Genomic DNA, 22,728 nt, shown 5'->3' with positions numbered 1-22,728 from the left:
AAGTTTATATATGTTCAATTGATAATATTGAGTCAGTCCACTAAAATGTTAAGGCCTCGTTTGGTACGAATTTTTTTCAAAATGCATTTTTCTCTCTCTTCTTTTCAACTACACATTCTTCATTAAAATAATATTACACGTAAATAAAAAAATCATTAATTTTAAACCACATATTTCCCATCAATTTACTATTTCAAAATGCATTTTTACATAAAAATGACTCCCAAACACCATCTAAATAGAATTACACAAACAAAAATCAAAGAGAAAAGTTTTAAAGTTGGACAGGCAAATGTATAATCCATCAAAGTTAATACATTATCTCGAAGAAAATGTCAGTGCCAAACCCAAATGTAACAGCAGGAAAAGACCAGGGGAAGTTTATATGGGTACCTATCCACTAATTTACACACGCAACAAGTCGCAGTTACTAATGAGAGCGAATATCATACATAGTTTGTTTCCAATTCCTTAAGCATAAAATTGAGTTGCTACACACACACACACACACACACACACACACACACACACACACACATATATATATATATATATATATATATATATATGTATGTATGTATGTATGTATTAAAAGATTGTCTCATTTACAGACTAGTTATATATATATCCTTCATGTATTAACCACCCACTAGTAACAGTGATCAAACTTTGAAGACATCAAAAAGCTGGATAAATTTGCATCTGGTTGAGAATTTGTTCGAAATTGTCGCTAAGTTTTTCCACTAGATGCACGTGCATTCCCTCGTAAGTAGTCACCACAACGCCTTCGTCCATGGATTGTCTTTGCACTTGTTTCTTAACATTACACCCTTCATAAGTACATCGATAATAGCTTCTGCAAAGGATACACAGTTTCCTCTGAAATTGCAGCATTTAAACAGATTATATACAAGTTATATACTTCATATTAAAGTTACCGTCGTGTTTGCATTGTAAGGCTAATTAATTCATAGCTCCATACTGTAAGTATTATGCCCTAGATCCAATCAACTTTGGACATAAATACTTTTGATATATAATTAATACAATTTAATGGCAGATCTATTATTTAATTAATAGACAATTAAATAAATAATAGAGTCCGTAGATTCAAATCTTCGTAATTTGTTAATCACAAGGAGTTGTGATTGTGAGATACAAATTACATCTGATTTAATTTTAAATCATCTATGGTGATAAGTAATAACGAGATACGGATATCGTTATTATAGATAGACCATCACGTGTGGTATTTCTTACTTATGAAATAAGTAGTTGATCTCACAAGTTAAAGTGTGGTGACACTTAAATGAACACGTTGATGTTTTGTTATAGAATAAAACATTGGAGACCCGTCGAGAGATTTCACATGGATAACTATCTGAGTAACAGTGGTTAATCTCTAACGGTAGTGGAATTGTCCTTTTGACTTGAGGTTGTCATAGTACCTTATATGAGGACGGTCATGTTTTGATGGTGTTGGATGTTTCTCTGCCAAGGGCTGCTAATACGGCATCGTTCGGGTATGTCAATAATCATATGAAGGCTGTGAATGACCATTAGAGGATTCGTCACTCTTAGATAGTAAGAGATTATGATCTGCGTTTCATTCAATTAAGTCGATAACGAAATCCTTGGCCAATGTGTACTCATAAGTCGAAAATGAGTTTTCGACTTATATTGACTTAATAGTGGAGTGAAAGATAAGATCGATAATTGAGATTGACATACTTCTATATCTCATAATTGATTGGATCATATTGACGAAGGGATTATAGTTTCACGATAAACGAACGAGTTTGGTTTTGTCATACCACATGATATTTTCCGTTACGTGTATTGCTCTGACATATTGCTAGATGTCAATCTGGGACGGCGAGTGTGAATTGACGATAAATTAAAATGGTATTTTAATTTATCAATTTTGACTAAATCAAAATAATATTTCACGTCGTTTGACATCGTGATAGGAAACCTGACGAGTCACACATAAAAGAGAATTGAAATATTGCAATTTGTCAATTAATTAATTTAACAATCGTTGAATAAATTAATTAATTGGGTTGGTTATTTATATGTCCGAATTAATTAATTGGATTAATTAATTCATGGACCGCATTTAATTAAATGAATTAATTAAATATTGGACCGGACCAGGCCAGGCCCGTTTGGACTTATATAAATACATGGCTAGTGTTTTTAATTCATATGTTTTTTCTCATAATTATTCTTGCTAGCACAAGAGGAGAAAACTTTGGTAACTGCAATCTTGTTCTCTATGTGGATTACCGTTGGAGGCTGGACAATTGGATAGTTGTAGGTGACGAATCAAGATTGCTGGAACGAAAAGAAAAGCAAAAGGTTTGTAGAATTCTTCAAAGGTACAATCTTTATCACGATTTTTATCTAAACACAAAGGGATCCTCGGTAGGAATCGAAATAATTTTAATTTTTCGCTGTGCATGTATAAGTAGATTCCCAACAGTGGTATCAGAGCCTACTTTGTGTTTGTTAGGAATTAATCTTTGATTGTTATTGTTTTTCATGTTTCTAGCAATTAAGAAAAATAATTTTCATATTCAAAATTGGTTTTGAGAAAGAAAATAGTATTTTTGGCTTTAAAAAAAAAATTAATGGATGGACTGACCAGCGACAATAGTTGTCGCCGGCGTTGGGCAGCCGGCAGCAGACAACGCCGCTACCCAGGTGTGGACAACGTCGGGCGTTGCTACAATGGAAGCAGCACCCGGCTGCTTCTACGCTGCTGCTGTCGGGCGATGCAGGGAGAGGGCCGGCGTCGCCAAGTAGAGAAATAAAAAAATAATAATAAAAATTATTAGGGTTTCAGTCGGTTTTGCGTGAAATGGAGGCAGGGGGCTCTGACGCAATTTGTGAAATTGCAAGCCTCCGTTTGCAGTATCCATTTTGGGGTCAGTTTGTAAATTATTTAAGTAAGGGTAGTTCTTGCAATATTTGATATTGAGGACCCTTTTCTTGCAATTCCATTTTTAGGGGTCTGATTGCAATTGATAAATGAAAGGGCTTCTCTGCAATTTCTTTATTTGGGAGGTCCTGATTATAAATTCAAGTTTGGGTCCAAAAAAAAAAAAATACAATTTCAGAATTGTTTTGAATTTATATTTTGAAATGCTTTTAAATTTGATTTTAATGGGTTTGACCTATAAATTTAATTTTGACCAAAATTAAAATTTTATTTCAAATTGATGACATTTTTAATATTTTCGATAAAATTGGATTTTAACTTAAATGTTAAACTTTGACCCCAATTGAATTTTATTTTATTTAGGAGTGTTATCCTAGTTTAAAATATTGATTCAATTTAAATTAGAGTTGGACTCTAATTTAGGACTTAATTAAAATTCGATTTTAATTAATTTTTCACCCGAAGATATTCTTGAAGTTAGAATTAGATTCTAATTTGATATTTAATTAAAATTTGATTTTAACTAAATTGTCCCGCCCTAAAATTTCATTTAAGATTAGAGTTAGACTCTAATTTGGTTTTAATTAAAATTTGATTTTAATTAAACAGGTTCGCCCTAATACCTTATTTAATTAAAATTTAATTTTAATTAAAATAAGTTCACCCTATAATCTTAGAATTAGAGTTTGACTCTAATTTTGTTATTTGATTAAAATTTGGTTTTAATCGCCTTGAATTTTGAAATTAGAGTTGGACTTTAATTTGATATTTAATTAAAAATTGATTTTAATTAAATAATCCCACCTATAATTGTGAAATTAGAGTTGGACTATAATTTGATATTTAATTAAATATGCCTGCTAATTAAGTTAATTGATTAATATGATTAATTAATTATTTAATTGTTCCAATCCATTTGTTTAAAAGAGAATTAATTGCTAGAAATTTGAAACGTGTTAGGATATAATATTAGATATTATATATGCATACATTTATGTGATGAATGTATTATTAGTGGACGATTATGGACTCGACCATGTAGTTGTGTTCAATGGTTAATTTTATTCTTATTGTTTTATGAGCCTGCGAGCTCTTAATTATTTTTGAGCCTGCGAGCCTATTATTATTGTTATCATTTTGGACCTGCGAGTTCGTTATTGTTACTATGGGCCTGCGAGTCCAATTTCATTTAGGCCTGCGTACCAACTAGTATAGGATATAAGTTGCAGTTGGGCTAATTGAAGAAACAAGAAGAGGAAGAGACAATGGAGATGGTGCATTGATACTGTTTAATACTATACCCCCTAAGAATTGATCAACTAGTCTTCCTTATAACTCGGGAAGACTAGATAGTAAAAGTTCATAATCGTCCACACTATTATATTATGTTATATATATATTTATTTGCATGGTAGATGTATGATAAAATATATATTATTGTTATGATGAGACCTTTGAATGCAAAAACCCCTCAATAAAATATTAAGTCATATTTTACTTTCGCCTTCCATCATTATAGTGAAAAATCAAAGTCCCAAATCGTCTCAACTTATTGAGTACATTCAAGGCTAGTCTATTAGGGATATATTTGACACTATAAAATATTGGATATTTCAGAATGATGGGTTTGACTTAACTAAAGTTTATCTCTTGTTGAGTACACTCAAGGAGATAAATTTTAGAGGCATGTTAAGCTAACATATAAGATGTGTAATGACAAAAAGTTGTCAGCTTAACGATCTGGGAGTTGTATGGAGATGCAATTGATAATAATATCTATCCAAATATTTTATTAAGGTTTGTTGATTACACTCAAGATCTTGATATAACAGATGGGATCCCAGTCCACTGAGAGTCAAGTATGGACTCCATAAATTTATGCGAGGGAGTCATAAATTTGAGTTAAACAGTGGGAGTATAATTAATTTAATAAAAGTCCATGTTAAATTAATTGATACATTTTATATATTATTCTTTTCCTTTTTCGTCATTTACATTTATAATGAATCCTGAGTAACCATATGCTTTGAATGGCATACTGGATGCCAACAACTAAATTGAATCTTCTTGATTGACACTGCAATTTGAGAATTGTTCTCAAGCATGAGAAAGTTGGTTGTCCTTAAATAGCCATTTTTCAGAGACACTTGATGATGACTCAACTAAGGAAAATGTGGCTACTATAATAAGCACAGTGATGAGATAGTATTGCACGCATGTGATGCTTGCAACTATGTCACCTGAGTTACAAAAACAACTTGAGAGTATAGATGTTAATACATAATTCTTCATTACAAAGAGTTGTATGATAATAATCATGTGTGGAAGGATATGAGACTTCCAAACAACTATACCGGTGCAAAATGACAGAGTAATCTTCAATCGATGCTTAGACACTAAAGATGACTGACGTTGAGAGATATCTCAATTGAGTTCAATCATGAACCATGAACTAAGTAGTGACTTGGTTCTGCAATCTCTGTCATAGAGTTATTCATACTAATTATGAATTATGATATGAATAAGCTCGAATACATACTCTTTAAGTTGCTTAACATGCTTGGAACTGTTAAGCCCTTTATCAAAATTGGTAGTGGTCAAACCATTGATTCCTCTAAGAGTGTTAAGAGAAAATCTAAAGGGGCTTTGAGAAAGCATTCAATATGTTAAAACAGTCTGAGCAAAGGACAATATCAAATCTAATGAACCTTGTCTTTGTTATAGAATGAAAGGTCATTGGAAGAAATATTGCAAGGCTTATGACTATTTCATTAGCTTCTCAGGTATTAGATACCAGATGTGGATCTCATATTTATACAAATATGGAGAAACTAAATAGAGATAGACCACCGTAAGAGGGAGAAGTTAACCTACACGTTGAAAATAAGCAAAGGTTGCTGCATTGCCTGTAGGGGTATACTTCTTGCCGTTGCCTTCTGGCTTAGTAATGGAATTAGAGAAATATTGCTTTGTACCCACCATAGCTGGAATATTAAAATGAATTTCATGTTTAGACATGAACTATTTTAATATTAAGGACAATTTGTTGTTCCTGCTTATCGTGATTAAGATCTTAAAATTTATGGTGAATCACAAAATAACATTTATATTCTAAATACTAAGGATTTTCTAATGAGTATAGAAATTATAAGGCATAAGTGCGATAATCTAATTATTACCTAAATCTGGCATGGTGGACTTTGTCATGAAATGCAATTCCAAAGTTACATAGAGATGTATACTTGTGATTAATTGATTTTGACAAATACAAATTATGCATGTCTGGCACAATGACCAAATCTTCTTTTACTTGAAAAGAAGAAAGGTCAGCATAATTACTGGTCTAATGCATAGTGATGCATATGGACTCATGTCAAATGAGGTCAGGTAATGTTTCTCTTATTTCATCAATGATCATGTATACTTGATGAAAACTCAAACATGAAACTCTTGAAAAACTCAAGGGATTCAAACTAGAAGTAGAGAAACAAATAGGTAAAGATATCCTCACATTAAGATTGGATCGAGTGAGAATATCTTAAAGATAAAATTTAGATTATCTAAGAGAGAATGATATTCTCTTGCAGTGGACTCCTCCATTTATACTGCAGCATAGTGGTGTATCTAAAAGGAGGAATCGTTAATTATTAGATATAATGTGATTAATAACAAGCCATGTAAATCTCCCAAAATTATTTTGGAGTCATGCATTGATTGCAGTGTGCAACAAACTAAATCATGTCACATCTAAGTTGGTTAACAGAAATTCATACGAGTTATGGAAAGGCAGTGGGACTTATCTCATATGAAAGTTTGGGGCCATGATGCTTATTTGAAGCGCCTTGAATCGAATAAGTTTGACACTAAATATGATAAATACGTATTTGTGGGGATATTCAAAACAGACATTTGAATATAAATTCTATTATCATGAAGAAAGTCTTTGTCTCACAACATATCGTCCTTTTAGAGAAAATGTTTACTCTAGAGGAGGACAATGGGAGCAAAATAGAACTTGAAAGAGTTCAAGAGTCCACAGATATAATTAACCAAGTAGATAAATCCGAGTTTGATCCCATATCTGATATGGGACATACTCTTGATCAGGAAGTAAAGACTTCTGAGGACATATCAGCTCTATGTGAATCTAGTAGGATCATTAGACCTTCAAGAAGGTGCGAATCCATGATTACTAATCAGGTATTACTGATCCAGGATAATAAACCTACTAGTTGTAACAAAATGAAGTCAAGTGTTGACTTAAAAGAGACAACAAGAGGCCATGAAACTCGAGATGAACTCGACGTATGTGAACAACGTTTGGACCTTGGTCAAGCCTCCTGATGAAATAAAACCCATAAATTTTTGTAAATAGTTTACAGGGAAAAAATCAATATGGATGGGAATATCCATATATACAAAGCAAGGTTAGAAGCAAAGGTTAAGTGTTGACCTTGGTGAAACCTTTCTCCTGTAGCCTTGCTGAAGTCCATTCGGATTTTGCTTGCAACAGTTGCATACCATGACTATAGGTTAAGAGAAGTCTCTTGGAGTTGAAATCTTAGATTTGATGAAAAGGTCAAAGTGTTTGATTTTATCAAATTTGAAGACGAATTGTGTGTTTACAAGAAGATAGTGGGAGTATTATCGCATTTCTAATATTATAGAAAATGACATCCCTATATTTCAATCGTTAAAATAATGATTGTTAAAGGATTTATTCATGAACGATATGAGAAAAGCAACTTGATCTATAGAGGTAAATTTAGAAGATTGCTTAACTAATCCCAATTTATATATATGAAATCTTGAGAAGATTTCATATGGAGAAACTGGTTTACTCTTAAGCGGTATGTTGGAAAGGTTCCAAACGTGAAGCAACCATTGATTCAATAGTAGAAACCTAATACATAATTACTTTAGAAGTAGCAAAGAGTTGCAATCTGGATCATGATGTTCATAAATGAACTTGGAGTAGTTCCTGATATTGTTGATCACGTGCCATTGTATTGTGATAATAATAGAGTCATTGCGAAAGCGAAGGAACTAAGGCCTCATCAATGATCCAAACATGTATTAAGGCAGTATAATCTCATCAGAGAGATAATACATAGAAATGACGTAAAGAGAAGAACAAATTCCCACATTTAACAATATTGCAGATCCACTGACAAAGAGTTGTTGTAGCATAAACATGATCATCATGTAGACTTATGATACATAAGTGATTGGATCCAGTACAAGTGGGAGTTTTTAAGTATTATGCCCTAGGTCCAATCAGCTTTGGACATAAATACTTTTGATAAATAATTAATGCAATTTAATGACAGATCTATTATTTAATTAATAGACAATTAAATAAATAATAGAGTCCGTAGATTCAAACCTTTGTAATTTGTTAATCACAAGGAGTTGTGATTGTGAGATACAAATCATATCTGATTTAATCTTAAATCATCCATGGTGGTAAGTAATAATGAGATACGGATATTGTTATTACGGATAGACCATCACGTGTGGCATTTCTTACTTATGAAGTAAGTAGCTTATCTCACAAGTTAAAGTGTGGTGACACTTAAATGAATACGTGGATGTTTTGTTATAGAACAAAACATTGGAGACCCGCTCAGAGATTCCACATGGATAACTATCTGAGTGTCAGTGGTTAATCTCTAACGTTCGGTAGTGGAATTGTCCTTTTGACTTGAGATCGTCATAGTACCTTATATGAGGACGGTCATGTTTTGACGGTGTTGGATGTTTCTCTGCCAAGGGCTGCTAATACGGCATCGTTCGGGTATGTCAATAATCATATGAAGGTTGTGAATGACCAATAGAGGATTCATCACTCTTAGATAGTAAGAGATTATGATAAGCGTTTCATTCAATTAAGTCGATAACGAAATCCTTGGCCAAGGTGTACTCATAAGTCGAAAAGGAGTTTTCGACTTATATTGACTTAATAGTGGAGTGAAAGATATGATCGATAATCGAGATTGACGTACTTCCATATCTCGTAATTGATCAGATCATATTGACGAAGGGATTATAGTTTCACGGTAAACAAACGAGTTTGATTTTGTCATACCACATGACATTTTTCGTCACATGTATTGCCTTAACACATTGTTAGATGTCAATCTGGGACGGCGAGTGTGAATTGACGATAAATTAAAAGGGTGTTTTAATTTATTAATTTTGATTAGATCAAAATAATATTTCACGTCGTTAGGTATCGTGATCGGGAACCTGATGGGTCACACATTAAAGAGAATTGAAATATTGCAATTTATCAATTAATTAATTTAACAATCGTTGGATAAATTAATTACTTGGGTTGGTTATTTATAGACCCGAATTAATTAAGGGGATTAATTAATTCACGGACCGGATTTAGTTAAATGGATTAATTAAATATTGGACCGGACCAGACCAGGTCCATTTGGGCTTATATAAATACATGGCTAGGGTTTTCAATCCATATGATTTTTCTCATAATTATTTTTGCTAGCATAAGAGGAAAAAACTTTGATAGTTGCAATCTTGTTCTCTGTGTGGATCACCGTTGAAGGCTGGACAATTGGACAGCTGTGGTTGGCGAATCAAGATTACTGGAACGAAAAGAAAAGCAAAAGGTTTGTAGAATTCTTCAAAGATACAATCTTTATCACGATTTCTATCTAAACACAAAGGGATTCTCGGTGGGAATCGAATTAATTTTAATTTTCCGCTGTAGATTCCCAACACATACCTCCATACAAATTACAAATGGCACACCAACCACCCATAGTCCACAAACTCGAGCAAAGACTTAATCATCTGATATAACTCGCCAATGGCTAAGTAATCCAACTAAAACACTTAACAACGTGGAGCCCTGGACGAATGCTATATAAAGAATAGGGAGAACAACTCCATTCTTAATAAAAATTTGTCCACGTTATTAATATCTACGGTCACTTTTTTTTAAAATTATTTATAATCCAAAGGCCCTGTTAAAGGATTAAGGATACGCAAAATTTATATATTTATGAACTTGTGCAGCACGCAATATTGTTATATGCACTCAATATCAGTTGTTTATTCACCTTAAACCATGTCCGCAAAGAGTAGAATTTTGTTGAAATAATCTGTTCTACGTAGAATTAATGACACTTGTATAGATCACAAAATTTTCTTGACAGTATGGTGAAGCCATCACACACACACACACATATATATATATGTAAATTTAAAAAATAAAAATAAAAAAACAAAAATGATCGACTTAATTTGCAATTTGTAAATGGTTTTCATCAAAATAAGAATCACAAACTAGAAGATGAAAACCTGATCAGGAACCAGATTTATCATCTCATTAATTTTATGTAACTCGAGAGTAGCTAGATAGAATAGAACCACTTAATTCTATGTTTGTATGTATGTGTGTGCAGATCTTTGTCTCTTGGGGTAAAACTTTGGAATCTTGATATCTGTCTAAATATCCCACATGCATGGTGATTTTAATGCTTTGAGGAAATAACCAGTAGAAGCTTCAACCCATCCTCTCCTATATATGTAGAACCTATTTGTCTACTTCAAAGAGAAAAGAAACAGCTAATATACTAATTTCATTACCCTAATTTCCTACAGTATTAATCATACTGGAAATTACTGCTTAGATAGCTGATGAAAGAAGAGCAATATAATATACCTTGGAAAATTTTGGTTCTTCACAGCCTTTTGACCGTATTTTCTCCAGCGATAGCCATCATCCAGTATATCTACTTTGCTTCTTGTTCGAAAAGCGATTCTAGGTTTTCTGGGTTTCTTCTCAGCACACTTTTCCTTACCAGATTTGGCTTCATTTTCCATTGGTACAACGCTCTTGCTAAGAGAACGATCTTTCACTGGTGCTAGAGGGAAATTTATTTCCCTCTGTAATCCATGGGGGACATTACTGTTATAAAATACACCGTTTAGGGCATTAGAATTAGCCATGTTTGAGGAAGGAGCAGCTCCCAATGTGGTAGAAGAAGCAAGAGAAAACGCTGGATGATTCTCCATACAGAAAAGGAAATCAGAGAAATTAATGAGAATATATAAAAAAAAAAAAAAGGTTGTTCTAAATTAGAACTAGGACGGCTTGATGGAGAAGGCTGGGCAGCAGATCTGTAAAATGAGAATATATGTCTCTATATTGTATATAGGCATGAGGGAGAAGAAAGATGCCGTATACAAAACGTCAAATGTTTCAATGTAAGAATTAGAAGAAAAAGTTGTTAGTCCAGATACACGAGAGAACGGAAAAAGAGAGGGCGGCTTCATCATTAAGAAAGAGACTTCCATTAGAAAGAGTACCACAGTATATAGGTATTAAATCTGTCTCGAATGGATTAACAATAGTAGACACCAAGAACAAGTTTATAATTAAGAAAGAGCGAAATGTGGGCTAAAACGAATTAAACAAGACATGTAATGAACTAAAATACAATATATTTTAAAAATTCACATGATAACATGTAGAATATTAGTCGAGAATAATTGCTCTATCCATATGTTCAGACTGGTTAATTTTGGTTTGACACATGATATTGAGGTGTATGCCTATATATTTCAATAGCAAGACAGAAACTTATTTGTCTTGAAAGTTGAAACTTTAATGGTAATTGTTAAATGAGGTAAGTTCATTGTTTAACAAGAATATCAATACTGGAATATTTTTAAAGTAACGTGATATTACGGTACCTAAGTTTTAATAAATTTATTAGTAGCTTATAATCTTCTGTTAAAGTCAAACTTTAATTTTAATCATATATTTGCAATTATTACCAGCAAATTTTAAGGGATTTACTATTTTTTGCATTCTAAAGAGATTATAAGCAACTTATAAGTTTATGGAGACATAGGCTTTATATAACATCATTGTGGATGTTATAGCAATATTAAAGGATGTATGGAAAATAAATATTTTATAACATATGCAATATGATGTAACCATTCTTATATATTTTTTCTATGACATTCTTATTGGTTAGAAATGTGTTTTTTCTAAAAAACGAATTAATATTTGAGTCCAAACTACATTTCAAGTTAGTTTAAACTAGTATTAACATGAGAGAATATGAATCTCCAAAAAGAGAGCAAAATATTTGAATAATTATTTATTTTTTTTTTAATTTTTAAAGGTGGCTTTTTATAATAAAAATGGCATACCGCAAGCCTAATCTGAGGTGGAAACTTTACTATATTTAGGCTTTTTTTTTTTTTTTTTTTTTGGGAACAGGGAGATGCAACGTGGATGCATCTTATTATATAGAGTAATACTATTTGTAGTCGCTCACAGCGGCAATCACCCTGCGTGACATACACATGACAGGTGATTATTTCGTACATTAATGTGATATTTTTTTTTATTCATTAATGTATCAAATAACTACCTGCCATGTATATATCACATAGAGCGACTGTTGTAGTGAGTGATTGCAAATAGCATTATTCTATTATATAATATAATTTTCTTGTTTGGAAATACGAGAAGAATATTCGTTGAAACAGAAGCTGGGATTAGGGTTTTGGACCACAGATACATCTATTAGCACGTTGATAAAGGACCATATATTTAGGCAGCCTTTTCACTATTTAGGCAATTACTTAATAATTCAAAAGTAGTAATTTGAAATGTCAAAAGGTCAAACAATTTTGCTTTGCAAATGGAAAAAAGAATTAAGCTGTTTTGCCAGAATTTGGTGTCCACTTTTTTGACAGAAACAGCGTTGTCTGGTTTTCATTGGTGCAAAAATTCTTTTTATTATTATTATTATTTTTAAACACGTGAATGATAGAATGCATTCTATCAAAGAATGTATCAAAATTGTTTCGCAACGTAGCAAAATTGTGAGAAAACATGTATACTCTCTCCTTTTTGTTCTCCTACTTCACCAATAGGATAGTGCATGATATATGTATTACTTATTACTATGCAGCGTGTCGGAAACGGATAGGCAAATATGACACAATATGAAGTATTGATCACACAAACAAAAACAAGATTAAAAAGCAAGAGAAGATTGGTAGAAGAATCGAGTAATTTCATCAATTGACAACCAATGAAGATAAAAATATAATTTCAGCAATACATAAATTGGAAGAAGAATCAAATATATATAGGGACAATCCAAGCCCTAGATCAAAGTTGTGGATGAAATAGAAAGTCCCAAAAATTTTCTTATCTTAATCTCTTTAAGTCCAATACAAATTCCAACTTCCAATAGGGATTCCAAATAAAATTTCAACTAGAATTTACTAATAGACTCCGAATACAATTTCAAAAACATTTTAAATAAAATTCTTCGTAATGTGCAATTTAATTAGAATACTCAATTATCTTCATCAAAGAATTCGGGTTACAACAAAATTTTAACAATCTCCAACTTGACACGAGATCTGGTGCAATAAATGAAGCTCCAAAAAGTTTTCATCTGCAAAAATAAGTCCGACTACAACAAAATAAATTGAACTTTTCAACTAGAACCAAATTTCTCAACCTCACAAAAAATTATTCTTCCATTTCTATTGTATCTACAAATGATACCCAAACCCAAACACCGGGTTGCCAAAATTTTTACAAAGAATACAAGATTTATCAAACAGAGTTGAAGCATACCCTGTAGCAAAATCAATTCGTAATGCTTTCACCGAAGGTCCCTTGCTAGTCTTGACATTTTCAAAAACCCCAAAAGCGTGTGCAACCAAATCAACATTCCCGTATATATCTCCAATGGGTTTATCATTAGCAGTTGAATACGGTGGAACTGCATACAATGGTGGCAAAGCGGAATTACTCATATCCTCCAAACTCGGTTGAGTAGTATTTTTCAGTGTGGACCCAAAGCCAAATCCCAAAGGTACAGTACTAAATTGAATTTCTACCATCGTACTAAACTTGTGCTGACTTTTCTTCACTGATTCTGCTCAACCTTATAAGATGTATAATTGGGACATCTTTCGTCCCTCTAATACAATACGAACGCCCTTTCAAACCCTAAAGACTCCACTTGCTCCAAAGAACATATACCCTATCAAATCAAGAATACTCAACGAAATGAGATTCTCCTTCAAATCTGGAATATGTCGAACGTTATCAAGTATTCTATTTGTTTCTACCAACTTCAATCTGACTCTACCAATACCAGCTACCTGAAAAAGTTCATTGTTATCCATGACAACGACACCTTGCGTCATCGTTTTATATGTTTCAAAAAAATCCTGATTGGGATACATATGAAACGTACAAGTTGAGTCCAAATTTTACTCATTGTCTGGTTTGGATTCCACATCAGAAATCGTCAAGATATCTTCATCACTCAAATAGTCCTCAACTATGTTAGTCTCGTCCGAAGTGTTCGATTGCTTCCTATAATTTGCAACCGAAGTACCTTTATTCTGTAATTTTTTGCAATAATAGCAAACCTGAATGTTGAAACTCGACCTTGAATTACCCCTTCACCAATCACCATAAACCATAAGACCTTCTTCAACTTTGGACTCAAATCCAACCAGATGCTTCATCCTCTCCCTTGAGAACAGGGCATCATATACACTTTCAATGGTAGGAGTATCATGACTATACAAAATCGTGTCCCAAACCATCAAACACAACATGATTAAGGCTAAATCTTCTTCGTCATACTTTACCTCTAATATCTCTAAATCAAGGACAATCTCCTTGAACAAAGCGAGATGATCTTCCAAATATCTGCCTTTTGCCATGCGATCATAATACAACCTTTGCTTCAAATACAATTTGCTTGTCAACTTTTAGTCATGCATAATTGCTCTAACTTCAACCATAACGTAGCTGTTCTCTTCTCTTTCAAAATGTTTTGAAGAATATTGTTAGAAAGATAAAGATAAATCTATGAAAATGTCTTCTGATCCTTTCGTTGTTTCTCCTCTGTTGTTCAAGTTGTGGGCATTTTGTCAAATCCAAACAACGCATCATCTAAACCCATCTATGCCAATATAGTTCACATCTTCACTTACCGCAACAAAAAGCTTATATTGCGATCCAAAAGCAAAATTTCATACTGCATGGTTATCATTGATAACGAAAAACCTCAAACAAAATCACAATCAATAGCTTTGATACCACTTGTTGGGAACGGGGAGGCAAGTATGGTACAAGATGAAATATTGATCACAAAAGTAAGAACAAGATTAAAGCAAGAGGAGACTGACAAAAGAATCGAGTAATTTTATTATTTGACAACCATTGGAGAAAAATATACAATTTTAGCAATACAGAAACTGAAAGAAGAGTCAAATATATATAGGGACAATCCAAGTCCTAAAAGTAGAGTTGTGTATGAAATAGACTGCCCAAAAGTTTTCTTTTCTTGATCTTTTTAGCCCAACTTAAATTATAACTTCCAATAGGACTTCCAAATAGAATTTCAACTGGAATTTGTTAATATACTTCGAATAAGATTCCAAAAGCATTTGAATAGAATTCTTCTTAATATGCATTTTAACTAGAACTCTCAATTATTTTTATTAAAAAATTCGGGTCACGCCCAAATTCTAACACAGTGTGCAATACTTAGTTTATGGTGAATCAAAACAAGCAAATTTCAAGCTAACCACCACTATGTCTCCATCTATCACTCATCCTTCAATAATATCAAGGACAGAAAATAGAGGCCTCCCAAGGCACATCCTAATTGGCAAAGATGAGGGCGCTTCAAGGCTGGCAGATCAGAGGTCGTGAGTTTGATTCCTGGAAGGTTCTTGAAAAGTAGATATTCTCCTGAAGGGCAGGATCTCTACTCGAAGGCAAGGTGCAAAGATGGGAATAAACGACTTGTTTGACACTTTGACAGATTAGTTGAGGGGCTCTTGAGCACTGCTCAGTTTAGAGCACAACCTGCGGTTTAACCTATTTGCAGCTTGAGGGGCCAAGGTGTAGACTCCAGAATTTAATCACTGTAAGGTGGATACCTGGATATCAAAAAAAAAAAAAAAAAGGACAGAAAATAGAGATTATGGGTTGGCATAGGCAAACGTCTGACTTTGGTAATCCAGATTGATTTATATACGAATTATCTACCGTCCTTTATGATTAAAAATGCAATTATAATATTTGAAATCAAACTTGGTAGTCGAATGATATACGAAAATTCAAAGGTAAAAATGAAGAATTTTCGACGGCATCTACAAGTTTGAATCTATCATTCGATATTCTTTTCTACCTGAAAAGTCTGCTCATGTGTATAATCTAATAACGTTGGGAGTATTTTATATTTATTCTAACGTTCAAGATGCAAATTGGTCTTCTAGTCTTTTATAAGAAATTTTAATTTGCTTTTGTTTCTTTTGGATAATATATTCTTTGCTTCCTAAAAGTAGAATAATATTTTAAAATATTTATTTACAGAATAATAAAATTCTTTTACTTCCTTGATCATAAAGTAGTAATTCTATTCAGAATGACCTAAAATCCTGGCTCAAAATTTTCCTACGAGTTTGACTGGATGGGCTAAAAGGAAAATTGAGGTAAATGGGCACAATCCCAGCCGAAACCACTTCATGACCAGAATGAATCACAAGTCTTTCTTCCACCCACGGGTATCGCCGACATATGCTAAGGCCGAGTGGTCAGGAATGATGTATAGTTTTGGTCATATTCTCAAAATTTTTAACCTTTATAGGTTTGATTCAGTACACATTTCCATCATTCCATGTAATATTTAATCATTTTTGAATTATTAATTTTATTGATTTTAGCAATCCTAACAATTTAAATTCACTTAGTATTGATATCTTTAATTCATAGGAAAGATATAAATTTTTTTTTTTAACTAAATTATGACTACTAATCATTAAGAAGGCTCTTGATTGCATAGCCTCCCAATTTTTTTTTTTTTTTTTTAATTCTGAATATTTGGTTTTGACACAAAGCTGTAGATAAAAATTAATTATGTAAATCATTTAATTGCGTAATCAAATAGTTAAAGTCTATGTCCCATCCCACAAATTTTTTATCTAAATATTTTGATATTTTAAAATTTTGTAGGCATTTCAATTTTTATTTTTATCAATTATAACGATAGAACAATAGTCATATTATCATCTAAAAGTGTAGATTTTAAATTTTAATGTCATCATGTTAAAATAGTGTTATACGATATACTAAAAGTTATAAGTATCATTGATACTTATTAAAGTTATATTTTATATAAATATTAACTTTATTAAACTATAAACGATCTTAAATTTGACTTCATAACTGTGTTTAAATTATAAATTCTTTTGTCGTATGCAAAGCATGTTTAGAAAACTAACTTTTGGTTTTAAGTATTTACCAATTATTTTTTATATATTTATTTATTTATCATCATCTCCTATTAGCTTTCACATAATTTTTAGAAAAGAGGTACATGTCTCCAGTGATACAGAATCTAATCAAATCAAATTGAATCGAAATGAATCAAAATATGTTTGCCTGAATTTTAGGCAAACCAAAGCAAGAGACTGAAGGTGTCCCTACTTTCGACAAATTAAATGATATATAACTTTTTTATATTTTATGATTTTGGATATATTTAATAAATGTAAATTATGCATCGATTTTTACATATTAATATTCAAGTGTACATAATTTACTTTTTAAATTTAATTTGACATATTTATATTTAAATAGATCATATAAGAATTTCGTTACTTTAAAGTAAGAATTATATAATGTATTTGAAGTTGTCATTCAAAATAAAGTAGAAAGGATAAAAATTTATTTTTATGGATGTAAGTATGCTAATTGTTTGTGAAAGTGGTAGAATTTAGAAATTTTTTTACATGCCTGTTTATTGTCAATTGAATTCAATATTTGATCATTTGATCATTTTTATTCTTTATCATCAACGTATGATTTTTTTTTTTTTTTTTTTTTTTTTTTTTTTTTTTTTTTTTTTTTTTTTTTTTTTTTTTTTTTTTTTTTTTTTTTTTTTTTTTTTTTTGGGTAATTTCATTTCATATTTGATTATCCTTTTTTTATCTTTTGTGTAGAATCTAATTATAAATCAACTTTACCAAGAGAAGTTCCTAAGTACATTGTTACAAATGGTATCTCACTACATAAGTTAATCTTGAAAAGAAATTGTTCAATGATGCACTCAAGGAATTTGGACCCATCCAACGATCTTTACAGTAGAATAAGAATGATTTGTCATGATTTCAAAAATTATATTATTTATTCAGAAAGAACCGGTGGACAACATGGTGAAAAATAAGTTTTCATTTTGTGCATCTCTTTAACTCCACCAAATGGTGAAGAATATTCATTCAAATTGACGAGAAAATAATTTTCAATAAATCAATACTTGCAATTACCAATTGCAAAGCTTAAGGACAAACAGTGCTTGCTATATTAATATTACATCAATTACTTTCAAAAATAGTATTAATACTTTAAAAACATTATACATATCATTTATTCAATACACAAGATGTGCAACGCACGTGCTTACTATTAGTATTTGATAAAAGCACACAAAATCTCTATCACAAATGGTTCACATTCACACGGGCTTATTCAAATTGGACTAATTTGCAAGAAGCGAGATAAACCGGTTATCCACATGATGAGTCTACTAAATATCCATAATTTACGTCGTGCTTGATAATCTACCCTAAAAATTGATTGCACAAATAAAATTTTATTGCGTTTGTGCACCATCAAATTAATCTAATCATGGTTGACTAATTAACATTTGTTATCGGCATCAACTAGTACATTTACAATCTGATGACAATATTATGTATTACTACCTCAAAATTATGGGTTTACAATGAAATAATTGATTCGGTGTTGTAAATTAGTATAGCTTTGTCGAAGGAGAAATCGAAGCAGTTATGGTAAGATCTCCGAATTGCGAAAAGTTTCTCGTTGAAGGAATAATCCAAGTTGTTATCTGCCATTTAAAAGGACAGAAAACATCTAAATAGTTCACTAATTACAAATTTCACAGCAATTATTATTAAGTCTATAGAAAACACATTATCAAGTTAATCATTGACACATCTATTAATGATTGTTGACGACAGGACCCTACCACATAAATTGATTATGAAACACCAGCAATGATAAATACATTGTTTCTATCACCCTAAACTTAAGGAGGAAACAAATAATAATTTATATTAAAGTGAATATACTATTTTTAGATCCACATCATCTTATCCAAATCAAATCTTTTTATCCTCTATAGATTATTTCAGAGTAAAAACAACACACTAAATGGTCCATATGTTTGTCTTTTGGCAGTACAACCACACGGGATCTGCAATAATTACATGCTTAAGCAATCAAAACAAAAGCTGGTGGAGGAGATGAGACAAAATAAACAAATTCACCTTTCATTTTTTTGGGTTACAACAGAGGAGGAGGACAACAGCTTCGGTCCTTTGACAAATCCAAAGCTTAGGCGGTGCACCCGACGCCATTTCAGACCATTTCCCATTCGTCTTTAACCTGGAAAAAAAAAAATCATAGTAAACATCATCATTCTTTTTATTATTTTAATAAATTTTAGCCCCTATTTGAATTTTTGGCAAATTTCGATAAAAAAAAATGATTAAATATATGTTGAAAAATTGATAAAATATATAAATGAAAAGTTGATAAAAGTGTAACTTCATGAAATATATGATTGATATTCCATATTAGTCCACCAATGTTGTTTCCCCAAGGCCGGCCCAAGGGAAGTGGACCCATCTCAACAACTGTCGTACAGTTCAGGAATGGTAAGAATGCATAGATACAGTTAAAACAGGTATTGAATATGACAAAATAATTAATCTACAAACCCATCTTTGAAGATGAGGTGCTCAATTCACTAACCTCCAATCATGAGAAAATTAGAGATGGAATTTGTCCCCACATCCCCCTTTTTCTCTCTCTTCGTTGAACATTATGCACAAAGTGGTCAAAAATCTTTAGCCTTAAAAAGAGATGGAACCACAATTCTCAGCTTTATTAATTGTCCTTGTTACCAAACAATATGACTTCTTTCCATCTTCAAAAACCTTTTATTATGCTGTAACACAATTTGTGGCTGCTTGGGAGTTTCAATATTGAGACTGGAAGTGGTAGCATAAAACTGAGATGGGAAACTTGAAAGTAACAGTTGGGAGTCTAAAGAGTGACCATTCTTGCACCAAGCAAGAACCCTTATCACCAAATGAGTCCGTTTCTGAGTTAAAGAAGAATTCTTCATTATCTGACTTTGAAACTCCCAATAGCTTAATAGCCACAAGCCTAACTAGTTTGACCCCCGGAACGAGCTTAACCAGCTTGACTCCAAGTATTCCAGCTCTCCCATTTGAAGTGGATTGGGATGTTGAAATTCAATCCCCTGATTATCCAATGTGGGAGTCTATTTTCTCTGATCAGTTGGAAGGTGATTTTATGATTTCCTCTCCAGTGAGGAACATAAACTCACCACAGGCAAGCAACATCAATTCCAACTATATTCATGCAATGAATGGGCAGGGTATTATGGGGTGGTCTCCTCGCATATCGTCTTCTCTGGGGAGTATGCAGAAATTCAAGGGAATGATCCCTCTTCACAGGGTTTTCAACTCTCCAAACAACCAATTTATGCAGGTAGAGAGTCTTTCCCTGCCTGCACTAGAGAGCCTATTGGATGATAATAACCATGAGAAGGTCGATGATTTCATAGATTTCTCCCCTATGAAGATTAGCGAAGGAGAAACTTCATTTGATTGTTTTGATGCGCTTACAAGCGTTCCAGAATTGTTTGACTGCTTAACACTGCCAAACTCAACTAGATTTTGTGGATCATTAGCGAATGACACAACCATCCATGGAAGTTCACAGGTGACTAGAACCAATGGCATTTATTATCAGACTGGATCGATTCAGCCTGCACCATTATCACAGCAATTAAAAGAGGAAAGGCAGCAAGAAGAGCAACTAGGATACCATCAGCAACAGCAGCAAGAACAAACACCGCCGTCACAAAGAACACAACGACTGCTGCATCAGGAGCAACAGCTACAAAATTTACACAACTTAATAGTGCCTATTTCAATGGGACCTGAACAGGTAAAAAACTTGGTTTACCAAAAAAATTTACCTCAAAATATGGACTCATAATTCAAGAACTAACATTTTCCTTGTCATTATCGTAAAGGAACAAGACAATGGGCTTCATCTTGTGCACCTACTTCTTGCTTGTGCTGAAGCAGTATCCAAGGAGGAGTATATGTCAGCTAGGAGGTATCTCCACCTTCTGAATCGAGTGGTTTCGCCCCTCGGTGACTCCATGCAACGTGTAGCAGCTTGTTTCACTGAAGCCTTAAGAGGAAGGCTTGCATCAATCCCCATAAATAAATCTAGCACCTCCAATCCAAAACCCTTCAATCCTTTTCCTCCCAACTCAATAGAAATCCTCAAGATTTATCAGATTCTTTATCAAGCCTGTCCCTACATTAAATTTGCTCATTTTACTGCAAATCAAGCAATATTTGAAGCATTTGAAGCTGAAGACCGCGTCCATGTAATGGATCTCGATATTCTCCAGGGGTACCAATGGCCCGCCTTCATTCAAGCCCAAGCAGCCAGGCCCGGTGGTGCCCCATTTCTCCGTATCACTGGAGTTGGACCCTTCCCCGAGGCGGTTAGAGAGACTGGTAGATGTTTGACCGAACTAGCTCAATCCCTCCATGTTCCATTCGAATTCCATCCCGTTGTTGAGCAACTTGAAGACCTAAAACCACACATGTTCAACAGAAGAGTCGGTGAAGCTCTGGCAGTTAACTCAGTTAACCGGCTCCATCGTGTTCCTGGACATGCTCTTGGAAATCTTATAGCCTTGATCAGGGATCAAGCACCAAATATAGTCACCATTGTTGAACAAGAAGCAAGCCACAATGGACCTTACTTCTTGGGCCGATTCCTAGAGGCATTGCACTGTTATTCAGCAATCTTCGATTCGTTGGATGCAACCTTCCCACCAGATTCCGTGCAGAGGGTGAAAGTGGAGCAACACATATTCGCACCGGAGATTTGGAACATTGTGGCATGTGAGGGACCAGAGAGAGTAAAGAGACATGAAAGGCTGGAAAAATGGAGGAAACTGATGGAAGGAAAGGGATTTGAAGGGATGCCACTGAGTGCAAATGCAGTGACTCAATCGAAAATATTATTGGGATTGTATTTTTGCGATGGATATAGGTTAACAGAAGACAAGGGCTGCTTGCTATTGGGTTGGCAGGATAGAACCATTCTGGCTGCTTCTGCATGGAGATGCTAATTCATATTATGTGTACGTGTTTCTTTTTCTTTTAGCTTAATTAATTATATTAATATTTGATTTGTACAAGTAATCTGATTGAATAATAATGGAAATTCGATGCATTAAAATTAATAATGACCTTTTCTTTTCTATAATATTTTATGAAAAGTGATATTTTTGAAGTTTCTTGTTAAAAAGAAGGAAAAAGCTATATATGGATGCAAATGTAAAATTATTTTATTGAAAAAATGTATGACTCCAAAGAGTTATTCATGGGTGCCAGGGCACTTTCCGTTTGGTTTAACCCGACTTCAAATAAGTTTGAGAAAAGAATAAATTTTAAAGAACTTGGGCCAACGTGGGCTTAATATAAAATCCACAAATTGCTTTTTGAGAGTTGATCATTGGGCAACTTACAAAAATACCTTTAAAATTAGATGTGTTTTGAAAAATCATATGAAAAGTTTTTAGGAAGTAAAAAATACTCTG

The 22,728-nt window shown here is 32.9% G+C and overlaps 2 protein-coding genes across 2 annotated transcripts; one reads left to right on the top strand and one right to left on the bottom strand.

The window, feature by feature from the left end:
• Nucleotides 1-596: 596 nt before the first annotated feature.
• LOC111402576 (probable WRKY transcription factor 75) lies at nucleotides 597-11,029 on the bottom strand. Its single transcript, XM_023030957.1, has 2 exons — nucleotides 10,638-11,029; nucleotides 597-856 (listed from the first exon to the last, which is right to left on the bottom strand). Exons 1-2 carry the CDS (start codon nucleotides 10,988-10,990, stop codon nucleotides 679-681), a joined length of 531 nt encoding a protein of 176 aa, XP_022886725.1. The 5' UTR covers nucleotides 10,991-11,029; the 3' UTR covers nucleotides 597-678.
• An 8,647-nt stretch (nucleotides 11,030-19,676) lies between these two features.
• Nucleotides 19,677-22,282, top strand: LOC111402575 (scarecrow-like transcription factor PAT1). Its single transcript, XM_023030956.1, has 2 exons — nucleotides 19,677-21,047; nucleotides 21,136-22,282. The coding sequence occupies exons 1-2, from the start codon at nucleotides 20,085-20,087 to the stop codon at nucleotides 22,255-22,257; spliced, it is 2,085 nt and encodes a 694-aa protein (XP_022886724.1). The 5' UTR covers nucleotides 19,677-20,084; the 3' UTR covers nucleotides 22,258-22,282.
• Nucleotides 22,283-22,728: the final 446 nt, after the last annotated feature.

The sequence above is a fragment of the Olea europaea genome, chromosome 10, assembly GCF_002742605.1.
Source record: "Olea europaea var. sylvestris chromosome 10, O_europaea_v1, whole genome shotgun sequence".
In the NCBI taxonomy this organism is placed as follows: Eukaryota; Viridiplantae; Streptophyta; class Magnoliopsida; order Lamiales; family Oleaceae; genus Olea; species Olea europaea.
Note: the sequence above shows the minus strand (reverse complement) of the source record. Positions and strands in the feature narration are given on the sequence as shown.

Bases quoted from the DNA above. Each gene is read 5' to 3' on its own strand.
- LOC111402576 (XM_023030957.1), bottom strand. From the start codon at position 10,990: ATGGAGAATCATCCAGCGTTTTCTCTTGCTTCTTCTACCACATTGGGA. The intron at 857-10,637 runs GTATATTATATT...TATCCTTTGCAG, and splicing joins AAGAACCAAAATTTTCCAAG to AAGCTATTATCGATGTACTT.
- LOC111402575 (XM_023030956.1), top strand. From the start codon at position 20,085: ATGGGAAACTTGAAAGTAACAGTTGGGAGTCTAAAGAGTGACCATTCT. The intron at 21,048-21,135 runs GTAAAAAACTTG...ATTATCGTAAAG, and splicing joins TTTCAATGGGACCTGAACAG to GAACAAGACAATGGGCTTCA.